The sequence below is a fragment of the Perna viridis genome, chromosome 2 (genome assembly GCF_037379345.1).
Source record: "Perna viridis isolate PV_CMFRI_1.1 ecotype Kerala chromosome 2, ASM3737934v1, whole genome shotgun sequence".
Taxonomy (NCBI): domain Eukaryota; kingdom Metazoa; phylum Mollusca; class Bivalvia; order Mytilida; family Mytilidae; genus Perna; species Perna viridis.
The window spans coordinates 62373050-62396479 of NC_142446.1; the positions used below are offsets into that span (position 1 = coordinate 62373050).

General features: G+C 32.6%; 1 protein-coding gene across 2 annotated transcripts; it reads left to right on the forward strand.

Annotated features, from left to right (window-relative positions):
• The first annotated feature begins 15903 nt into the window (after positions 1 to 15903).
• LOC148626383 (uncharacterized) lies at positions 15904 to 23430 on the forward strand. 2 transcript variants are annotated; one of them, XM_088570341.1, is made up of 2 exons: positions 15904 to 16480; positions 21705 to 23430. In XM_088570341.1, the coding sequence occupies exons 1-2, from the start codon at positions 16046 to 16048 to the stop codon at positions 23313 to 23315; spliced, it is 2046 nt and encodes a 681-aa protein (XP_088426467.1). In that variant the 5' UTR covers positions 15904 to 16045; the 3' UTR covers positions 23316 to 23430. The 2 variants fall into 2 exon arrangements, with proteins under 2 accessions (XP_088426467.1, XP_088426468.1); XM_088570342.1 differs by lacking the exon at positions 21705 to 23430 and adding an exon at positions 17138 to 17796.

The window sequence follows — 23430 nt, forward strand, 5'->3', positions numbered from 1 at the left end:
TAATGTCTATTTTGCCAGATTTATTTTGGACTTGACTTGATTATGAATCGGATTAGTGTTCGGTAGTTTTGTTGTTACCTTTATTTGATTGCCGCTCGAATCTTGTTTTTTATTACTCTTTCTGTTGTCTCAAGTTCAAATTTTCAAACCTCTTTACATTAATTTAAGCTTTCTAAATAGAAGTAAACACAGTAAATTTTATGTCGAAGAAGAAAAATCACATTTCTATATACCGTTTAGTGTTGGTGATAGCAGTTAAAATTGTCAATTATAATCATATGGTTAGAAAAAAGCAATAGTTGTACTGGTTTACTCTTTTTGCAGAAACATCAACACAATTGTCAAGGTAATAATGCTCCTTTCTGTCTTCTCTTTAATGATATAGAAACTGAAAATAGAAAAAAAGAAATTGCCATTTTGTTCAGGGATTATATTTTCTATGACTCATTTAAGTAAAAACAAAATCTGAAACAAATTTGACACACAATTGTTTAATTATTTGAATTGAAACTGCTTTTTGTTTCCGTCTTGACTTTCAGAAGCCAGAAACTAAATTTTGTCACGTTTTGGCCTTTTAAGGACTAAACCTCAAATAATGGAACGCCCAAGATTTTCGAGTATATTGTCGTTTTTTTTTCATCTAAACCGAGAACTTTTCGAATGAAAAGGGCTCAAGGTCCCTGAATTATTGGTTAATCTAAACCAGGTCCTTGGCTAATTTGTAAACATCATACATCTGCAGTTATACTAACTTAAATGTAATTTTTGCATACGGGAATGATTTTTGCCTGGATAAAATTATCATAGCCAACGGTTTCATTAAAAAAATTGGGCTCTTTTCAGATGAAATGATGGAAAAGCATTACGTCCGTATACGAGTATTGTTAATAAAATACAATATCATTGCTGTTTGTGCGTTACAATTTTAAGCAGTTACAACTATGTATAAGGTCGTACCAGAAATATTATATAAGACACCTACTTTTCGACTAAGTGCCCGTCCGCCATCTTGCGTAATCGAAACCAGGTAAAAAAATCTAAAACGGGGTCGTTCAGGCCATTGTATATAGAAATACCGAAATAAAAAGTCAAAGGAGTAAATCCAATAAAAAACGGAGAAAGGAATAAGATACAAAATAGATATAATGAATATAACAAAATTCTAAAAGTTAATAAGAACTACATAAATAAAAACCCGAAAAAAAATTAGAGGATAGACCAAATGTGTAGAAAGCAACCTTTGATATTCTAAGCGACGAAAATGTAAGCACAGAAAAACGGAAAGTTTTCAATATATTACATAAAAACGAATCAGTTATAGGAGAAGGTATAAGAAGGAGATTAGACTGAGCTGACATAACTTAGGTTTAAGTAAATCTTTAAACTTACATAAATTGGGAAATATCATCAAATGGACACTTGTGTCGTGAAATGAAACCCAACATAATCTTGATTACGGAAAGAATATAAAAGTAAATACAGGTAAGTCGTATGTTCCTGCCAAATCTATTTCGAGAGATGATTACACAATATTAAAAGGAAAGTTTTCGCCAGAACAAGAAAGATAACTCTGAAATACTTTCTTTGGAAATTCGAAATCATCAACAGATGAACGAGTAGAATTCAGTTGAATGAAAACTTAACAAACGTCGGAGATAGAAACTTTGTCTGTATACTTTAATGTAATACATACAACAAAAGAATGGAAATATGAAGTTAAAAGTCACTGGATTTGTAAGGGGTTTATCTGGTTTTGAAATTAAAAAAAAAATAAAATAGAGTTTTAGAACGTCAACTATCTCAATGCAAGAGTTATCTTTGTTATTGAACAATTGTCAATTAAACGTTCCTTACGTTTTCCCGCATTTCCCCACAACATGTGTTTGTGAAACCAAAGAAACACATTTTAAATTTGAATGACCCTTTTACCATTGGTTCCGAGTTCTGCCATAGATGGATATTTAATTGCATATTTGTAAACAGAGTGGTGATGACCCAGAACGACCTTCCAGTCAAGACGACGAAACACGCTTATTAGTCACCCCTGTTTGAAAGACTTTTTCCGACGCAGTCGGTATTGAGTTCGTTTTGACATCACGTGACATTCACGATGCTTAACCATGACAACCTAACCGATGTTGCTTACAACCTCGAACTTCATTGGACAAATGTGATAACAACCGTGAAATTTAAGGCTCCATTTAGGGAATCGGTGTCCGGAATATTTCAGTCACTTTTACATATTGAATAACCTTTCATATATTGAATAATAGGAAATAGTTTTTTGTGGAACCAATAGATGATTTAAATACGAAATACATGTATAGCACAGTGATTACACAGTATTAATTAGATTTGGGTATTAACAAAGCGAAAATAATTGCCGGCTATCTTTTTTTAAAGATAATACTTGTTATTTAAGAAATAAATCACGGAAACTGCATTTTATCATTGTTTTACAACGGGCTGTCCATTTATGCCGAATATTTTTACCCCGAGCGAAATAATGCGGCATAAATGGTCAGCCCGTGATAAAACAACGATAAATTGCTGTTTCCGTGATTTATTTCGATTCTAATAGGACAATAAAGGTACCTTTTTTTTACATTTTCGTGACCTATTACGATAACCTTAGACCAGCCATATTTGTCCATATTTAGCTGTACACTTCACGCTAGCTATGTCAGTTGGAAAGGTCGCTAGTGAAACCTTGTTTATATTTGTTATAATGGGAGGAAATGGCAAATTAAGTAAAACGATGTAAATATGATAATAGTCGTGTGCATTATAAGGTCACAGTGTTCACACATAGATAGGTACAATGTTTCATTTATAATTGACGATTGTTATTGTTTGGTTTCATACATGATGGCGCATGTGACACGTGGCGAGTGCTACCGAGTATGTGTGCAAGTGATTTTTACGGAATATAATATAACTTTTCTAGAACATAACGTTTAAAATTTTTATTAAATATGAATTTGATGTTCATTCGCGCTATTGAAATGAATGAAAACAGTGGATACACACCGGAATGTTAACTGTGTTTGTTTACACGAATGAGGTTGGCAGTAATAAATACACACACAAGCCACGCCCAATACGTCGTGCTGCTCATATAGCAATCAAAAATTGACCACAATTGTGGTCTTAAAGCCTGTTAAGGACGTCATATTAGAAGTACTGTAACATTATCAACAGATCTCTTCGAGTAAAAACTTTTTTGTCTTCTTAAGCATTTCCTTGAATTGATTGACTATCAGTATAGGTTTTAGTATATTACAAGTTTTTGCAGTTAGTGTGCCTCCATAGAAAATACTAAATCGGATATTTCTTGAAGAATAAAATTCTTATTGTGGTACAAATTTCCATACTTTCTTTAATGAAATAAAAATATGATATAAACGAAGTATAATTTTTGAAAAAGTGGAATTGGAACCAAGACGTAACCAGAAATCGCAAAATATTCATCTTGGCAACCGTCAGCAGTGAACAATAGTGATAATTTTAACACACGTGAACGGTATGTAATTATTTGCTCCTTATTCAGTCACGAAGGCGATTCTTCACATCTTTTGAACGTCAGAACTCTAGAGTGTTCTACCTGTTTAATGAAATAAATATAAAACACATCATTTTTTAACAAAAAATCTAAGACAACTATTCCTACAGGAATACTTACAATTTGAATTTCTCACCTGAATCAAACGAATGCACACAGCAAAAATGGTGAGGGTAAATTGCTTTATTTATTGATGTACTTCTAATGTGGGAACGAACTCTGGCAAGTATTTAGATTTTTAAATTAAGGAAGCTACTACATTGAAACCAGTCTAAAGCGAATCCTGAAAGACCTGAAAACCTCTTTAAACCAAAAAGTAAAGTCCCTTTATATCAATTAAGTTTCCTGCTTATTTACTCATCTTTAATTACATTCATCACGAATTCCGATGCTGTGCTTGTAATCCGAATTGAATCCAAAGACAACCCATCAATATTTTTCATCATAATCAATAAACCTCAATCATTAAATGTTTACATGAGGGAGTTAGTGATAACTCTTTATGTAAACTCTCCGAAGTGGTAACTGTAGCTGGTGTGATCATTTTAGTTGTTAGAGATGAAAGATAAAATTGAACTCTTTCAGTTGTTTAGCTTTTCTTTCATCAAAAATTTTAGAGACGGCCAGGAGACCTAAGCGGAAGTACTATTATCCAAACGTTCAAATGTAAAATAAACAGTGACGTATTTGGTGGGGTTGCTTTGCAAATTGAAATTTAAGACAATAATGTGAAGAAATATCGTTGTCTCATATGTTTTGCACTTAAATCTCTCATTATCAACAACATTTGGATATGGAATGATATTTCATATTTATTTGATCGTCTTTGTCAAGCTCATAGCCGCACAAGTGACTTCAGAAGGTAGACCTAGGGTAAGGGACACAATTCTTACAAATCATTGGAATGTTAATTTGTTTTCAGTATTTTACACTAATCTCACATAAAAATCAAAGTAACTTGGACTGATTTTATTCTGTTTCAAATGAAAGCTTGATAGTCTTTGGTGAAATTAAATAAGATACAAACATATCACTGATTTCAAGAGTTACGTCCTTTACCCTAGATCCACCTCATTTAGATGTTTTTAAAAATTATAATTTAAAGGGCATTTACAAATAATTCAATTGCCTTTGTTTTATTTGAATACATTTTTTTACAAATGCAAATATCCTCACAAATTGTAAACGTAAACATACGTTTAAGAAGAGCATTTAAAAAAAAATCAGATGACTGGACAATTTTCCTTTTCAAGGTAATGTATTACTTGTAATTCTGCATGTATTTTTTTCATGTTTCTATCTCTTTCCTACATTTTTTAAACCTCTGGATTTTTTACAACACAAACTTTTGCCACGTTCTCATTTAATTTGAGTATATCAATTTACATAAAAAGTAATTTGTGGTGTCATTCCTTCAACACCTGCCTATGGAGTTCTCACAACTCACACGTTATATGCTAGAGCTTGCGGATTCTACACGGACATTTTGTTTTGTGAGTGACTAGACTTCTCACATTTACAAGTATTAATCTGGTACAGGGTTATATTGCTACCAGATTGAAGTAACTATTTCAGAAGCTTCATGCACCATGAATTCGAGGATTGTAATGGGTTTCCATCTTCACAATGAGAACCGATCTTTTTAACGTGTCAAAAGTTCTTCTCTTTCGTCTTCCCGAAATGTGACAATCAATGAGCAAATGTGTGAGTATTTCTCGAAATGCAGAGGACGTAAAATTTGTTTCTATGTGAACTCTTTTTGCTTAATTGATGTTTTTTGTTGTATTTGTCTATTTTCTTTTTCTAGTCATTATCCCTAGATTGTGTTCTTGTGTTCTTCTTGATAACCATTCGAATCCTGGTTCCATTAATTTCCTTTTGCTCTTTTACAAATATTAATTGCTACAGACTTCTGTGATTGTTTTCACGTGGGACATATCACCTGCGCTAATGTAAAATTAAAAAAATAACGAGTTTGTAAATTCATTATCTAGTTGTTTGATAACTTTAATGTAGTTTGACAACTGTCCCTCTTGATCGCTTTGTTAGATGAGAATTAATTACAAAGTTAAAAGAATAATGTACACTTCCTTATATCATCAACCGATCCTTTGAATGTATAAATAAGTCTAGCATTTGCACCGTCAGAATCAAGGAAAAAAAGACAAAGTTTTCTCAGATTATTTTGGGAAATTGAGTTAGAATTTCATTAAAAAAAAAATAATGAGAATTACAAGAATTCTACGCAAATCCAGTGATTCAGAGATTTTGAATAGAGAAAGCTCCCTTGAGTGAAATTATATTGTCAGATCGGTGGGTTTGTGACATGCATGTTTCTGATATTTCCCATTTTGCCAGATTCTTACAAAAACTTACGCTTAATACAAACGCATGTGTCATGGTGACAAAGACAATGATAGAATATTACGATTTGTTTTCCGATCTTTTCGACTAGTTTATGATCAGAGTTACCATTACAAAACAACATGATAACATATTACCCATTTAACACTTAGGTGTTTTTCGGTTTTGAGTTCTTCTCGTATACAATTTACTTTTGAAATTTGAACTTTCTATGTTCTAGTTCTAATGAAAGGTCACTCCTTGAAACAATGTACAGAATACCGAAACTTGCACAATATGTATATTATTGGTATTTTTGAATTTATATTATTTTGAGTAAATATAACTGTCAATGTTTCCGGACATTGGTGTTTTCGACGCATGCAAGACGAAGTCACGTGCTCTCGTTTTTACTTGTTGTATAATCTTAGCACAGCAAGGTTTTTGTCAGCGTCAAAAGTGATTTTTGATTTAGCAACGTAACTTGGTAAAGATAGTTGAGTGAGAATAATGGTGCTTTTCTGCCTGATCTTAAGTGGATTAGCTGTAAAACAGCGTTTTACGGAAAACATAGGCCTCGTTTAAAAACCTATTATTCTTACCCGTCTCTCTCTGTTATGAAAGAATTTGAAATAAAATTAAAAAAAAATCAATACTCGCATAATCAAGTGATAATATTCATAAGCACGAAAATACGATATAGATGGTCGTTAAGTCTTCCTTGCAAGACATGAATATCTACATATTTCTAATAAGATATCAATAAATGCAATCTGATGATACATGTAAGAGTAATCAATGGAACCAAGATTCTAGCGGAAATCAAAAGAATGTAATCCAGGGACAAAGACCAGACATGGAAAGCATACAAACACAACAATGAACATACAGTAATTAAAATTATACATACAAAGTAACAAAAATAAATGAGCAACTCGGACTCCACTAAAAACTGGGAGCATGGACCTGGTGCACCGGAAGGATAAGCGTCCACTGCTTTTCTAGAAACAACCACAGAGTTGCCCATAAAAGGAAAACTATGGCACGTTGCCCAAATCAGTTTTCATGGTGCAGATTGATTCACCGTAACGAACCACGGTTTACTCATTAATTCATCACATATTTAACTTTTATTGGTTTTATAAAGACGACGATACATTATAGATGGCTTTTTAAGGATGTCCGTGAATGACATGGATACCATCATGTTTTTGTATATATATTAATAGATGCACTCAGGTTGATACATGTAATTAACATAAACAGTCATCACACATTTAAATAATTATTTTTTTATCTTTTTGAAAGTACTTATGATACCCACACTCTGTAATACATTCTAATTGTAAACACAAAGTTGGACATATGATAGTAATCAACAGATATTAACCATTGTCTCATAGTTTTAAACAAAACTACTGATAAATGTTCCTAGAGTGTAGAAGTTAAAATCAGAATGGTTTTAGCCATGTAAATAGGTACAACTCTTTTGTCGTTGTTTCATTTTTCTTTCTATGAATAAATATTGACTTAAGATATTGACAAATTGACAATACAAAAATTCCGATCATTTATATGGGCAATTTCGATATGCTGTACACGTGTTTTTCATGGCTGGTCTTTGCTCCTGGATTATATTCCTTTGACTTCCGCTAGAATCTTATTTCCCTTGATTACTCTTTCAAGGAGTAACGTCTCATCAGCAGCGTTAGGATTAAAAAAAAACATAGGAAGTTCTAAATCCCCCCCAAATAAAAAAAAAGAAAAAAATTGTATACAAGTACTAAAAACAAAACCTAATGAAATCCATCATCGACTGGTTCTACCATGTGCAATGCAAGGAATGAAGCATCAGTGTTTATGGTTTTTTACTCGGAAGTCATGTGACTTCTGAGTCTTAAAACCATCTGAGGTCAATCAAAACGACTTCCGGTTGATAACCGCCTTAAAGTACTTCCACCGCAAAAGAGATCTGGCGGATTAATATTAAAATGTATCAAATTGATTATTTCGTATAAATACATTGCACGTTTTACAGTATACGATTGAAATTATATTTTACATAATTCATTGTCAAAGAAAAATTCAAATACATATAAAGAAGTTTGGACTATATTTTATTAATTACTTTGATATCCATATATGGATTTCACGTGATTGGCTACGTTTCAAACTAAAAATATGTTGTCAAGATAACACATTGAGAAACAAAATAAATCAAAGACTGAAGTCTTCAAAGTCGCTAATTGTCAAATATTCACTGTCACTGATTTTGACATACTTTAAACATCCGAAATGGTACAAATGCGATATAATCTCTAAAATCGGGTGACTTCCGATAAAATCTTGTTTTCCTTGATATTATTGCATACCCTTTCTTAACCGTTATGACCCAAATGGCTATATATAAATATCGGTGCCCTCGTAATATATGTGACCTTTATATATAACCTTTATATAATCAATTGTAACGAACGCCTGTGTTTGAAACGGAAACTGGGTAGTATTAAATTAATTCAATACTAACCGATCATTTCATCTTTTAATGTAAATTCCCGTTCTAATACAAGCAAAAAACACGCATAGACATGTGTATGAAATGTTTAAAAAACGGTACGTTGAAGCGATCTTTGGGTCACTTATGATATTGACAGGGAACCAGTTTATGAACCAGATTTAGCAGCTGGCAATGAATATTCATAAATATCGGGGCGTGCTAATGTATATGATCTATATAGTCTTGTAACTAGCCTCATTGCCTGAATGGGAAACCGGGTAATGTTCAAAGCTAACTCATCATTTCATGTAAAGTTCCCGTTCTCATACAAGCAAGAACCACGCGTAGAACACACGTGTTTGATATTTTAGAGGTACATTTTTATCTCGTATGAAGCTAGAACTATTACACTGTGGCGGTGAACACGGCGAAGATCTGCTGGATTATCTGTCGTATAACTACACATTAATGCAAATCATATGCGAATATTAAATACAATAATTACGAGTGCAAGAAGTCGCTAACACTATTAGCGACTTAAAAACGAAATGAAAAGAAATAAAAAAAAAGAAAACGAAATTTAAATTAAAACTTTGAATAATCAGCATTGTGTAGATGTGTAGTTCTAGTAGTGATGAAAACGCTGATCCCGTTGTAAATAATAAATCTTCCTGGAAATACAGAAAGAACAAATTACCATAAGGCGGATTATAAAGTTTTTAAAATACCTATAAATATCTCGTGACTTCCGAGGTTCAACGCCATCGGAGCTTTTATTTTTAATATATAAACTGCATATTTTGAGGAGTATGCTAAACAGGATAGTGATGAAAATAAAAGTTAATGATGTTAAAAAATGTCAACACCATGCACTACACATTTTGAACTTTAATTTTCCACTTCTAAACTATTGGTTTTGCTATCGAACAAAACTAATGCAATAATAATCTTGGATCCCACTTGAATAGTTTATAAAGTAGCGATAATCACTGCATTGAAATCATTGGATGGGAATTATTGATGTCCTACATATGCAGAAGCGTCAACTATGTAAAGAATCAGATAGTCAGGAATGTAAAAAGTGTTTTCGATGTCAAACATTTAGTACTTATGTAAGATTAATTAGAATTCGAAAAAAAATCAGGATAACAAAGGCCGTTTGTATAAAAAGGTAAGATATAACAATATTAGTATTAATTGACTCAGAGGCTTTTTAAAAAAAAAATAATACACAAAAAATATAGGAATGATATTAAATATTAGAAAAAGAAAATTATTGGTAAAGGTAAATCGTTACTAAATGGTCCATGTTTAAAATTCGACGGCCAACTACATTGAAGGTAAAGGTATTAAGTAATAGTTTACCAAAAGGATGCTTAATTTAAACTTACATATTTGAATAAGTACATTAAGGACTACAATCTGTACCTAATAGTCAATAGATTACTGTAATATATTCGTACTCTATAAGCACTGTCACTTTTACCCTGAGGGTAGGCTGTTATTGTATGATAACGAATTATTTTCTACACCCAAAAAGCGATCTAGCGTGAAAAGTTATTTACAGTTACATATGAACGGTATTGTACTATTATACAGATTTTGTTGTGTAAAATGAGATTTTTTCAAAAAGTTTGGGATTCCCACTGTTGCACTTTTGTTGTGCTTATTCATACATGTATCAGTGCACTGTAAATACCAGTAGATATTTGGTTATGACACTTTGAAAAGTAAGTACAGTTATTACTGACATACTATTAGGTTTCAAAATATGCATGTACGAAAAATAAAATCATATTCCTAATTTAAATCTACAAAAAAAAAACATTTCTATATAAACACTTTATTTAAACAGAAAGTAGTTTGTATGACAGAATTAGTTTATCATTTAAATTCCTAATTCATACGTACATTAAAGTACTTAAAATAAGACTGAGACTTACTCCAGATGGCGACATCTTGGTACGGCGTAGTGTAAGTCTTACTCTAGATATTACCATCTTCTTACTGTCAAGTGTGAGTTCTTCTTTGTGTAGAATACTTTACGGACTCTCTTCGTGTTACTGTGTGAGCCATGCTCCCTGTTGAAGTAAAGATGGCACCAGTTAATAACTGTGTAGTGCGAGTTTCAAATCAGGTAGAAAATCAGATGACGATACTATGTTGTTATCGTTAAGTCTGAGTCTTAAACAAGGTCGAAGGTCAGATGACGATTTCGAGTGATTACTGTTTTGTCATGTTGAAGGAAAGATGATACTATTTTGTTATTGTCAAGTGTTCCACCTAGTACTATTTGAAGACCTGATGGCGTCACTTCGTTTCTATCTTGTGTGAGTTTTCTCCATGTTTTAACGTAGAATGAACATCCGTACTACAGTGCAACATTTACATTATGAACTTAAGTCAAATAAACTTGGGGACACATCAAAAATAGATTTTATTTTTTTCTACCCTTATGATTAAGTTTTTGACTAATACAAAAATAACAATAAATTAACTTTTACATGCAAGTTGAACTTTGATTAAAACATATATTCTTCTGTCAATTATATAAAATAAGATTAATTTTAATATTATTTATTTTTACTTAATAGGATTCGTTTTGCTGACTTCCTTTTCGTTTATCTTTGAGCTTTAATATTTGCTGTTATTTGGAAGTTCCAACAATACCAGAATACTTAATCAACTCAGTAAACAAAATTTAATTAAACAGGATTTACATAAGATGTGAATTTTCTTCCACTGGTCGTAGTTCAACATTAAAATTTGATAAGTCTAGCATAATTACATATTCATCTGAATACAATGTATACCAAAAATAGTTAGACGTACAAACAACCGGAACTAGGTATCAGACAGGCCGGCATAAATGTGTTAGGGAACTGAATTCATAATGAAAGCAGCCTATCCATTGAAATGAAAAATAAAAATTGCAACTCAACTTATAAACAAATAAAACAATCAACAAGAGATATGTACAATATTTAAGATCCGATACGATATAAGTGGACAAAATGTTACAAGTACCTATCCTTTCTCACCCATTTTTAAAAATTATTAACAATGCAGGGAAAATGCCAGTGCTCAGTATGTATAAGTGCGATGCTCGGTTGTAGGCTATGCCCAAGTTTTACTTTTGGCAAGAAATGGACATATTACAAAATTAAGGACCAACATCATTATGGATGTAGAAAATGTCAAGCAGAGGTCAAAGGAAGGGCGTACCGGGCACATGCTGCGCTAAAATTGAAAAAAAAACCAAATTTGCATGGAATCTTGATTTTTCACAAATTCTACCTCTCAAAATCTGAAACTATGTAGTCCATGAGCTGCTATAGTCCACCCTACTCCCCACTTATCAACTTCATAGTGATTTTAGGTACATTTATATCTCCTATTACTGAATTAATTTGTGACCAAAGAATATTCTCGGATTCTTTTCAATTTGGACCCAACTGGGTCAAAAAGGCAAGATTTTTGTGACAATTGTTTGAGTGTCTAACTCTTCATGGAAAAGCATGTGTGAACAAACTTAACAAATTTAGATATCATCATGTAGCCCAGCTTTACAATTGTACCAAGATACTTGCGGTAACACTTAGGGTTTGGAGTAGAATGAAAACAGATGTACCCCTAACCCACCGAAAATCGCTTAATTGACATTTTTCCCATGTAAAAACCCCTAGATTATTTATTCTTCAGTAAAAATGGCTTATTTGGCATTTTTTGTTTAGTATTATCACATTTGATACTTCTTGGGTTCTATTGATGATTTTTGGCGATTTTCGTAGTCAGAATTTATCAAAAAATGCCAAAAATGTTATTTTTGATTTTTCCTTAAAAAGTCACATAAATTCGACTCTACAAGTAGTTGAACTTCCTCTTAAATAACGATGGTTACCGTTAAATAACATTAAATCACATAACAGATACATAATAATTTTGTAATTTGTAATGTATGAAATCATTCACTTTTACTGTTTTAGTTAACCGATTGTTGGAATGTAAAATATATACATTCTTTTGTTGCTCGTAGGCTTAACAGTTTTCTTTGCTTGTCCATGTCAAGCGGAATACCCAATATATACAGGAAACGTTCACACGGAAAGATTTGATAAGTCATATCTTCAAGTTTTTGTAAAGATTGGCTAATAGGTTAAACACTACGTTTAAATTGCCACCAGTGTAAGGTATACAAACAAAATGCTCCCAGGAGCCTGAATCGCTCACCTGGTTGAATTTTGCCTTTCAAATGCAATAAATTTAACTAGAAGTTGTCCAACAATTTTGACTCAAGAAGTCTTTGGTAGGACTTATCATAAGGATCAGTTCAACAATAGAAAGTTTTTTTTAATCTATTATAGTTTTCAAGATATTGACTGAAAACTGTAAAAAAGAGTCATTTTCCCCTTTCAAGGGCAATAACCCTTACAAGGAGTCATCTGACAACTTTTATCCCTGAAGACTTTTGTAGTGCTGATAATAAGGATCATTTCAGCTATAAAAAGAATTTGACTAAACCTAACGGTGTTGGAGATATATGCTAAAAACTACTGTCTGATCTCTATGTTCTATTTTTAGTAACAGCGGCCATGTTTTTTGACGGATCAAAAATTTCAACACCAGTTCTATGCAGGATATTCCAAGGAATATTCATACCAAGTTCGGTTTCAATTGGTCCAGTATTGTCAGAGGAGACGATTTTAAAAAGAAATAACACTAAAAATAGCAAAAATCGTCGAAAAAGGGCAATAACTCCAACATGGCTTAACGGATTAAAATCAAAATTTGACCAGAGATAGATATCATCATGCTGAACACTTTTACCCCATCAGAACTTAGCTAAACCTTACGGTTTTGGAGATATATGTGAAAAACTACTGTCTGACCCCTATGTTCTATTTTTAGTAACGGTGGCCATGTTTTTCGACGAATCGAAAATCACCACATCAGTTCGGATACCCTCTGGTATTGCCTCTATTGCCTTTTTCAACGATTTTTGCTATTTTAAATGTCATTTATTTTAAAAAAATCTTCTCCTCTGACACTACTTGACAAATTGAAACCAAACTTTGTATGATTGTTCCTTGGGGTATCCGCAGCTTGTATAACTCTACCAATGGCAGTGTCTAAATAGATGGACCGTTAAGTAAAAATCTTGCAGATGAAATATTCAAATACTGTGAAAGTACTTTCTTCATGGATACCAATTTTCGTGGATCAGGGAAGAAACTCAAGTTCCTGGATTCTTGGATTTGAAGTTTTCAGTATACACTTCAGTGGGAATCAACTATTCGTCGGGAACCAAATTTCGTGTTGTGACCTACCCATCAAAACCACGAAAATTGGTACCCAACGAACAATAGTACTTTCACAGTTATCCATATAATTTTGTTCGTAATTCAGCAAAATACTCTACAGTTCGTCATAGGGAGATAACCTGATTATTTGTGATAAGATACATGTGTAAATAAATTTAATATCATTTATGATAGAGATGATTCATTGATTATAATTTCATTTAACATTTGATTTGAGATAGTTAAAAATATCCATTTTACCATTTTCGTATTATATAACCCGTATTGGAAGTACAAATATATTTACTATTGGTACATTTAACAATGTAATTACGATGCTGAAAATTGGATCAACTTAATTATTATGGCTTTAGATAGTATTTATTTGGGATTTCAAACTGTTTGCACTCGAAGAATAGCTTTTTTACCTGAAATATTGACAAAAAAGAATATTATCTAAGGAACGTTGTGTGAATAAAAAAACATGAAAATACTTACTGAACCCCACAAGTACGTTGGGTTTACGCTAAGTGATATCTAAACATGGCCGTCAGTTTTGATTGTTGATTCGTTATTCGCTGAAATGATATTCAATTACTGCATACTGCTAATGTATAATGCAAATTGTGAAAGTACACATTTCATACCCTGTTTTGAACAATATTGTTGGCAGAACCTTACGTCAACTTTGAGTAATCACCATTGATTAATTGTTTTTTCAAGTTTTGGTCATGTCGTCTGATTCTAATGTTTCTGAATCTGCGGCAGTACATTTGCTGACATATTGAAAAGTTATGATTATTTTTCATCTTGTATATATTACTAAATTGAGTGTATAATTTCAATTCCTATAAAAATTCGTAGCCGATTTTCAAAATTTCTTATTACTTTAACATTTTAAAACTAAATGGAGTTTAACATCAAGGAACGAAAGAGTAAAAAACAAAACAATGTGTGATATTTTACAGAATATGTACTTTATGAAACTGCATTGAACGGAAATGACATAAACATACCTCGATCCACAAAAGAAAAATAAAGAAGAAACATGTGATCCTTTCCTTTAATTTATGGTATCCATAAATATGACGAATTTAATTTGACAACTGATAAATGCTTTTGTTCCATTAATAAATATTTTTCCTTATTTTCAGGCAAACATATCCTAGAATAATAATCTGCCTGAAAATATGGTATCTTTATTGTTAGTGAGCATTATCACGTCCATTTCCTTGCTGATGAATTTAATTCTTGGGATAAACATTACTGATATTCAGTATCATTACGCACTTTTGTGTGGACAATCGGGTGGAGGCCACAATTCATTTAGACTTCCGGTATTCAGTAACGAGATAGGATTGTGCCCAATTTGTTCGAACGACAATTCGTGTTGGTTGAATAATAGTTGCTGCCCAGAAACTGAGCTTAAATACCAACCAAGGGTTTGTGAGGACAACGTGCTTTATCGGTCAGGTAAATCAACAATAAATGATATAAGTCAGAAGTATATGATTATCAAGTCGTGTCCAGAGGACATTGATATTGAATTGGCGCGAAAGTGTTCGGAAGAGTTGGACTTTCCGGATATCATCAGAAATACTCCCGTTACAGCTACCGACACCTATATAACGTTCAAAAATATCTATTGTGCTAAATGTAACGGGGTTGATAAGTATATTCCTTGGAAAATTGATGTAAAATGCGATAAGAAATTTGATCCATTCTCTAATTTGGAGGATATAATCGATAACATTCTTGAAAATGAGTGTTCAGTATATTCAATTCCAGATGTAATTTTGACATCTTACATCGAACCATGTGAAAAGCATTACTTGATTAACCAGTGTAATATTACAGATACTTGGGTGAAATATAACGAAAATATTGACTACGCATGTCGGAAATTAAACAACATGTTTCCACCGTATAACAATGTGTTTTGCTATATATGTAATCCCCCAAATCAGACGCTGAATGAAACGATAAAAACATGCTCAGACAATTACTACTGGAATAAAACACTTGCTGACGTACAACTGGCTTGTAAAAGTGGAGGGTTGTCTGAAGCGACATATCCATATCAGAACGTTTACTGTTTCATGTGTAATTCTGATTACAAAGTTAACATACTGTTAAGGCCTTACTACCAGTGTCTCAGATTCCGGAAAGGTAACATACAATGTCATCGACACAAATATTTATGACGGTTTCGAAGGCTTAAATGGAATTATTGTGCCAGTTTTCAATATATGCAGTGTTAACTACGGGGCAGTCAGGTTTAAGATCGAATGCCTCAGAGCCATTCCAATCAGCTTATTTTCTGAAAATGCAACTAAAGACATAATGGAATACGATACGAGTGAGGAGTGCAATATAACAGAAATTGAAAATGGTCAATATGTTGCATGCCAGGGTCATGAATGTAACAACGAAACAACGGTAGAAGTGCTATGGGCATGTGAAACATCTAGCAGCGAGGTTTATTACAGCGGTAGAAAGAGCTCAAATCTAGGTCAAGATGTGTTCATATCTGGCAAATGTGGTCTCCCTATTTTGATTGGTAAGAACGATCAATTGGATGAAGACGATTGTGACGTCATTCGATGTAAGGCAAGACAGTATATTAACCCCATTCATTATGCCTTTTGTGACTGCTGTAGTAGTGTTGAATATAAAGATACTGTCTTTGCAGGCAATGTTAATTTGATTCCAGCAATATTTAACTCTAATTTTTATTCGCCTGACTGCACCGATTCAGAAATATACGATACCGTTATGGTAAGTAATCAGTTTTCAATTTGTATCAAAGTAACCTCCACTTTTCAGTATAAGTGCGCTTTTCCAAATGGCAAAGAGTTGACAAAATGACTTGGTTACCTGCGACAATCCGACTATTACGTGTACCAGTTAAGATCCTGTTGTTTGACATTATATAGGACAATACAAATAAACAGCCCGATGCTTTTTTTGTATTATAACAAAACAAAAAGGATTGGTTTTTGCAGACAATATTTAACAATGAAATCCTTCCCACATGCAAAGTCAGTGTTAAAAATAATTATTTTTATTTCATACCAAGTGTGGAAACAGACTGGTATTGTTCGGGAGGCAAGTATGGACGCAGACTGGTATTGCCCGAAATGCAAATTTGTACATACATACGTTTTGTCTTGAACGTGTTTGCATTGTCTAGTAAACTACTCCATTTATTGATAACAGTAATTGAATTATGCACATGTTGATAAAAATTTAAATAGGGAACAAATTCCACTATGGATTGCCATAAGACAAGTCATGTACATATTACAATGCTTCTTCCTTGAAGGTGTACTTGCATAGATGTGTTTAACTTGCTATGTCATGTTAAGGATCAGTCATTTCACTTTATATAGGTTAGCTTGATAAAATTCTGGACTCTTAGTTTTTTTTTTTTAGATTAACAGAAACCTACAGTGTAGTATCTGTCCGTTACATGGATGGCCTTTATTTTAAAATGGTAGGGGCTATAAACTCAAAATCAAATACGAGCATTTCTTAAGTAGTATGGTATGTAAAATCATATAAAAATTTCATAACAATTGATCAACCATAACTATAAAGTCATCGCACGAAAACCAAGTGAATATGGACGACGACACGGACGCCGCCGACAGTAACGCCGCTGTCAGCACCATATCAATATACAATGTTTTTCGGGGACACTTAATATATTAAATGTATACATATATATTGGCAAATTCAGGGTTTGGGAATGCTCCATTTTCAATTCCCTAAAAAGCTTGTCAATTACTCTTCCTTAGGACCAATTTAGTAGTGTGTGATTTGCTACGAATTTACGTTTATAAGGTCTTTGTTTTTACATTAGTCCTAGTCAAACAGGTCTCTAGGAAAAGAGAACAAAGTGCATAATGGAAAAAATTTCCACTTACAGCCATGTACATGTACTCAACAGATAACATTCGAAATTCTTATGAAACAAAATTACAATACCGGTATATGAAGGCTAAATCCATCGATACTGGCTCACAGTTAACACTTCAAAATCAGTATTTCAACTAAATCTTGTATCAAACAATTTTAATCAACTTCTAAATAGTTACATGTACATACATTTGTAGCCTGAAAAATGTTTCCTCGGACATAAACTGTATATTATAATACTTGTTTTGCAGCTGTATAAAATATATCCAGAGGCACTGCCAGTATCGCTTGGTTTCAGAACCAACGTAACGTGTATGTACTTTCAGCATTTCAAAGCACTATCATTGACTTTTCTTTGGAATATCTGTTTCATTAAATCCTGTAAATCTTCACAATTGAATAAAACTTATTTTTACGTGTGTAGTATCAATATCTTGATACTAAACAGAACCCTCATCATTTTAACTGAAAATCCATTCATCCATATTTGTCTATCTGCAAATATAAGAAAAAGAGTTGACATTTATTTTTAATACTTTACAAAAATGATCAAAAATGTTGTTTTTTTTTAACATACATGTAGTTGTATATCAATGCCTACATTTGTTGATTGAGTGTATGATGTTATTCTACATCTTTAATCATATACAGTAAATCTAACTGTGTAATTAAAAATCAATGACTATTGAATATTCTAAGAAAAACATCATCTGACATCACTATGGGTATAAAACATTTTTAAAGAAAATTGCATATGCAATGTATTTCAACTTGCAAGCAAATATGTGTACAATATCATAATAAAATGAGCTCAGAAAAGGAGATTATAAGTACAAACTCATTCAAATTTTCTAAACTATTTCTCCACTTATTATGCTAAAGCTCAAATGTTGAAAATCAAATTTTACCATTCGCAATGGAGAAATAATACTGAGGGAGAATCTTGAGTAATACAAATACATGTACATATATATATACATAAACCTGAAAAATAATCAACAGGTTTGTCAAGTTATGATTTCGTTCGTATTCATACATGGATTCAAGTGTTTTGATTTCAAAAGCCAGTTAACCAGATTACCCTTAATGTACTTTTGTACATGTATAAAACATACTTTATTAAAAAAATAATGTAGACTTGACGGACACGTCGTACTTGTACAGATCATAATTTATTTACACACAATATCATGTACAGAAAGTCATAATGTAACGGTTTTCTATAAATCGGAAATTTTACAAAAAATGATAAGTGAAGTTTAAGTATTAAAAAAAGATTTTATGTGGTAAACATCTTAACAAAGGGTAACATTTACATGTACAATGTTTACGTGTAAAGGTGATTAAAATTATATTTTTATGTACATGTACAAACTTTGCTTTATTTGCATGGTTAAATGGTTAAATTAAAAAAATCATATTAAGAGTTGACAGTACATGCAGTCTGACATATACATATATAGCAAAACTAAAAATCGTTGGAGCTAGCTCTTTGGGAATGTACTTACATGTACACAGTACTTTTATGTGCACATAACCTCTATATGTATAATGTATAGTCCCCGAAACTTCATGTTACAGTATTGGGCAGCTAATTGGACACACCAACTTAACATATTCCTCAATGTCATGTGTTTTGCAACAAAACGTTGAAAAGTTCATATGCATGATAGACACATACGTGTATGGAACGTGAACTGTTAAAAGATATGTAAAACGAAGGTCCTATTTAACCTTGGTACCCAAGTTTTTTCTCCAGCAAAATATGAAGAAATATGGACCATATTCAACTTGTGTTCTAAATAAAATACAATTTGAATAATCTATACCCACCTCCTGGACTGCTTTATGAACATTTTTCCATTAGAAAAATATGTAACAATTTGAAGAAAATAATCGAATTCAGAACCGCTTTTGAAAACACAAAACCAAAACCAAAACCAAAATCTGTATATATATAGACTAATACTACAATGTAAGAGGTTGAAATTCCGTTCCTCCATACCCCAACCCAAGTCAGAAATAACATGCCAGACAATCTCTGGCAAAAATAGACCATCCGTTTAAGCCTAAAAATGCTCCCGGTAATTGACCCTTCTTCAGACCCCCTATATACGATAAAGTAACCCTCCCTACACTATGCTTCGTGAGTAGTGAAGAGTGGGTTACGTTATCGTATCTACAGATCCCCTACCCAAATGTTTTTATTTGTGATATTGAAAAAATAATAATTAAAAAGTCTGCCGATTGTCTTTCAGAAAGAAAAAAAAGAAAATAAAGCCAAAGATGTTCTTTTTATCCTAGATCCATGAAAAAAAAAACAGAGTTAGAAATACCGGTTGTTTATATTTAGAATCGATTGTAAACACACATAACGTGGGTGTGTTCTTGGTCGTGGATAATCCCTTTTGGGGTTCGACATGGATATTTTGTTTGTTTTGACCACCGCCACCAAACCCAAAAATATCTCAAGCTCCGAATCCCAAAAGAGATTTGGTCGTGGCCCAAGTCTAAAATTATTAATTGTTTAGTCTTTGGATATTTGGTTTTCATTGTATTCTGAGTTTGGTGTCACTATAATGACTTATTTCATTTCAAAAGTTATAAATAAAAATAAATCTGTACCTACCGACCCTATAAATTTCAGAATGGTGATCGGAAACATATTTTTTAAATTTTTTTTCGGCCTCAAGGATTTCTCATCACTTGACTGGCATGCACCAATAAGTTGACTTACCTATCTGTCTTACATGCACTTAAAAGTGTTGATATTATCCCTAAAAGTAAATTGCTGGGTCAAAGATTCAGCAAATGCTGTAATAAGTGTGTAGATCACAAATAGGATCACTAGGTCACGGATCGACATTAAAACACCTGGTAATGCATTTAATGAATTATACGAGTGAACGTGGTCACATGACTACTATAATTTCCCCGAATACACCATGATCCACATTCACGGGTACGACCATGCCCGGGGACTGTTTAAACGCTTCGATGCTTTACACCGTCCGTGAGAGACCCCAAGTGATAGCCAAGGCCGTTAAGAAACCCCTCAGTCCGTCATGAATTACAAATACAATATGAGTGCAAACCGGGTCTAACAGTATTGAGTATACATGTTTGCACGGAAACAAAAATTAAACCAAGTATAGGAAAAGTCAGCTGATAGTCAGCGTCTCTCATATCGTGCAAATGATTGGCTAAAACTGTGTTACGAAAGATTTTTGGCGATTGTAGTGGTTTATATCCACAAAGACAGTCGAATTATCAACTGATTTATCTGCTAGAAGCAACGATGTCCTAGCTTTATATTGCACGAAATGAAGGGTGTAACGGATATACGGAAAGTGCTATCGTTTTGAACGTTATTTAAATATAGATAACATCAATACACATTTATATGAATAATCCACTATCTACTACAAACCGAATTTGGGATGTCATACATATTGACAATCCTAAAGGACGAGATTTAATGTAGAGTATGTGCAAATAATGACAAAACTTTGAAGTGCCAATAATAGGACAATTCAGATACAGCAAACTGAAAGTGTAAACAGAAAACCGAGAATCGACACACTCAATGTAGCTGACGGAATAAAAATATAATTTATATAAAACTGCTGCTTAGGAAAACAAGACGTAAAAATGTTGCGATGCACACTTGAACGATATTTACTAAGTTAATGCATTACCATGATGTCATTAAAATAAATAATACGGTTATGTTGGACAATTATCTGAAATAGACCAATTTGAAATTTGAGAAATTGACAGTCACCTTAAAAGTACTAACTAAATATATTTGAATATATTTTTCTTGATTCAAATGCAGTATTTTTAAGTGAAAGCACAAAATGTAAAACAAACCAATCAAAAATTTGAAAAAAAAACATAAAAAAAATTATTCTTACTTAATGAAAAACGGTATAATCAAAGACCAGCTGAATGTGAAGCACTGTAAGTAAATAGTAAAACGGAGATTGCATATACGCATATGATTTTTTCATGGTAGTATTTCATCAATTGTTTACTTTAAATTTTTTTATTAAAAATGTGAACTCATTGTTATTTTCAGAATGTATGCAGAGCTACTGATTGCTACGTTGGCAAACATTTACATTATTCAAGGTGTCATATGTTATTACCATTGTCCAGATATCAAGTAGAATTACAGTACATACTGCCACTTTCGTTCAATACAGACGAGGATCACGAAAATATAACTAGGCTATTACATGACTTTGTGTCAGATACATTCGGAGCTAATGTTGAGTTTTGTTTAATGTCCATGTCAGCTTATTGGCATACACCTTCGTCAACTTATATTGCATTTGTGACAAGCTCAGGCAGAGGAAGTATCGTTGACACAGAAAACGAGTTAATAAATATTACTTCCGGACTTTCGAAAGTGTCATTTAAAAACTTGTTTATAGCATACGATTATAGAACATTTCGTGTAAACATAACGGACAGCATATCGGTCGATTCAAACACATGTCGAACCGGAAACGGAAAGAAACACTTAGTTACCGAACTTTTGACATGTCGGCATGTCTTATTTTCATCAAACGAGTATATAGTTAGCTCGGATAGACACAAAGTAGAACTGCCTATTTATGGATCAGAACTACAATTTTATGAATACGAAATAGATGAGGAAAAGAAATTGAGAATATGTATTGAGCGTTTTGACCGTATAATTGATAGTTTAAAAAGAGGCATCAGTGTTTATACAATTGTAATGATCATATGCACATCTATTTCACTCCTTTTTCTTCTTTTAACTCTTTTGACGTACTGTATATTTCCATCGTTAAGAACACTTCCTGGAAAAAATATATTGAATATGGTTGTTTCTTTGGTTTTATTCCATTCGTTCTACATGGTGTTAATGATAATGGAAGAATCCGAGAATGCTGCTTGTAAGTTCGTAGGAATCATGACCCATTTTTCAGTCTTGTCTTGTTTCGGTAGCTTCACTGTTTGTACTGTCCATATGTTTCGGATTTTTGGTCAAACCAAACTGTCTTCAACAGTAATGGGACAAAGTGGAAACCGTTTATTTTGCCTTTACTTGCTATTTGCGTATGGAAGCTCAACGACCATTGTTACTTCAAATATAGTAGTAATTTACATCACTTCCGGTATGACGTCCATTGGATATGGTCGAAATGGAAAATGTTTTGTATCAGCTATAAATAGCTTTATCATAACAGTACTTGTGCCTTTAGTTATCACATTCGTGGTAAATTTTGCACTGTACATTATAACAACATACAGGCTTAAAAAGAAAGTTGAACTAACTGCCAAACTTACTAACAACACGAACCATAGCAAAAAAGAATTTGTGATTTTTATTAGATTATTTCTGACAACTGGTTGCTCATGGATCCTACTTTTGATTAACTTCTTTGTGAATGAAATCGCGATCTATGTTGCTATATCTGGCCTTAATACTTTACAAGGAATTTTGATTTTCATTGCTTATATCTGTAACAAACGCACTTTTAATATGTATGGAGAAAAGTTCTTTGGAAAATCAGATATGATATCCAGGCGTAACACCAAATCTTCGAAGTCTACATATGTTTCGAGTAAATTCGAGAATGGTAAAGATAACATGGGAACCGAAGAAAATAAGAACAACTCAACAGAACACAACGAACACCTTAGTGTCCGAATTTAGCGCCATTTTATAATTCAGTCTGTTTGATGTTGCCATATACAGTTAACGTGTTGTGAACTAATCTTTTTAACTTATTTCTATATGTGTACACAAATAAATGGTCATTCTTTTTTAA

Coding starts and splice junctions, on each gene's coding strand:
- LOC148626383 (XM_088570341.1), top strand. CDS start 16,046: ATGGAATACGATACGAGTGAGGAGTGCAATATAACAGAAATTGAAAAT. Junction 16,481..21,704: donor AAATATACGATACCGTTATG/GTAAGTAATCAG, acceptor TGTTATTTTCAG/AATGTATGCAGAGCTACTGA.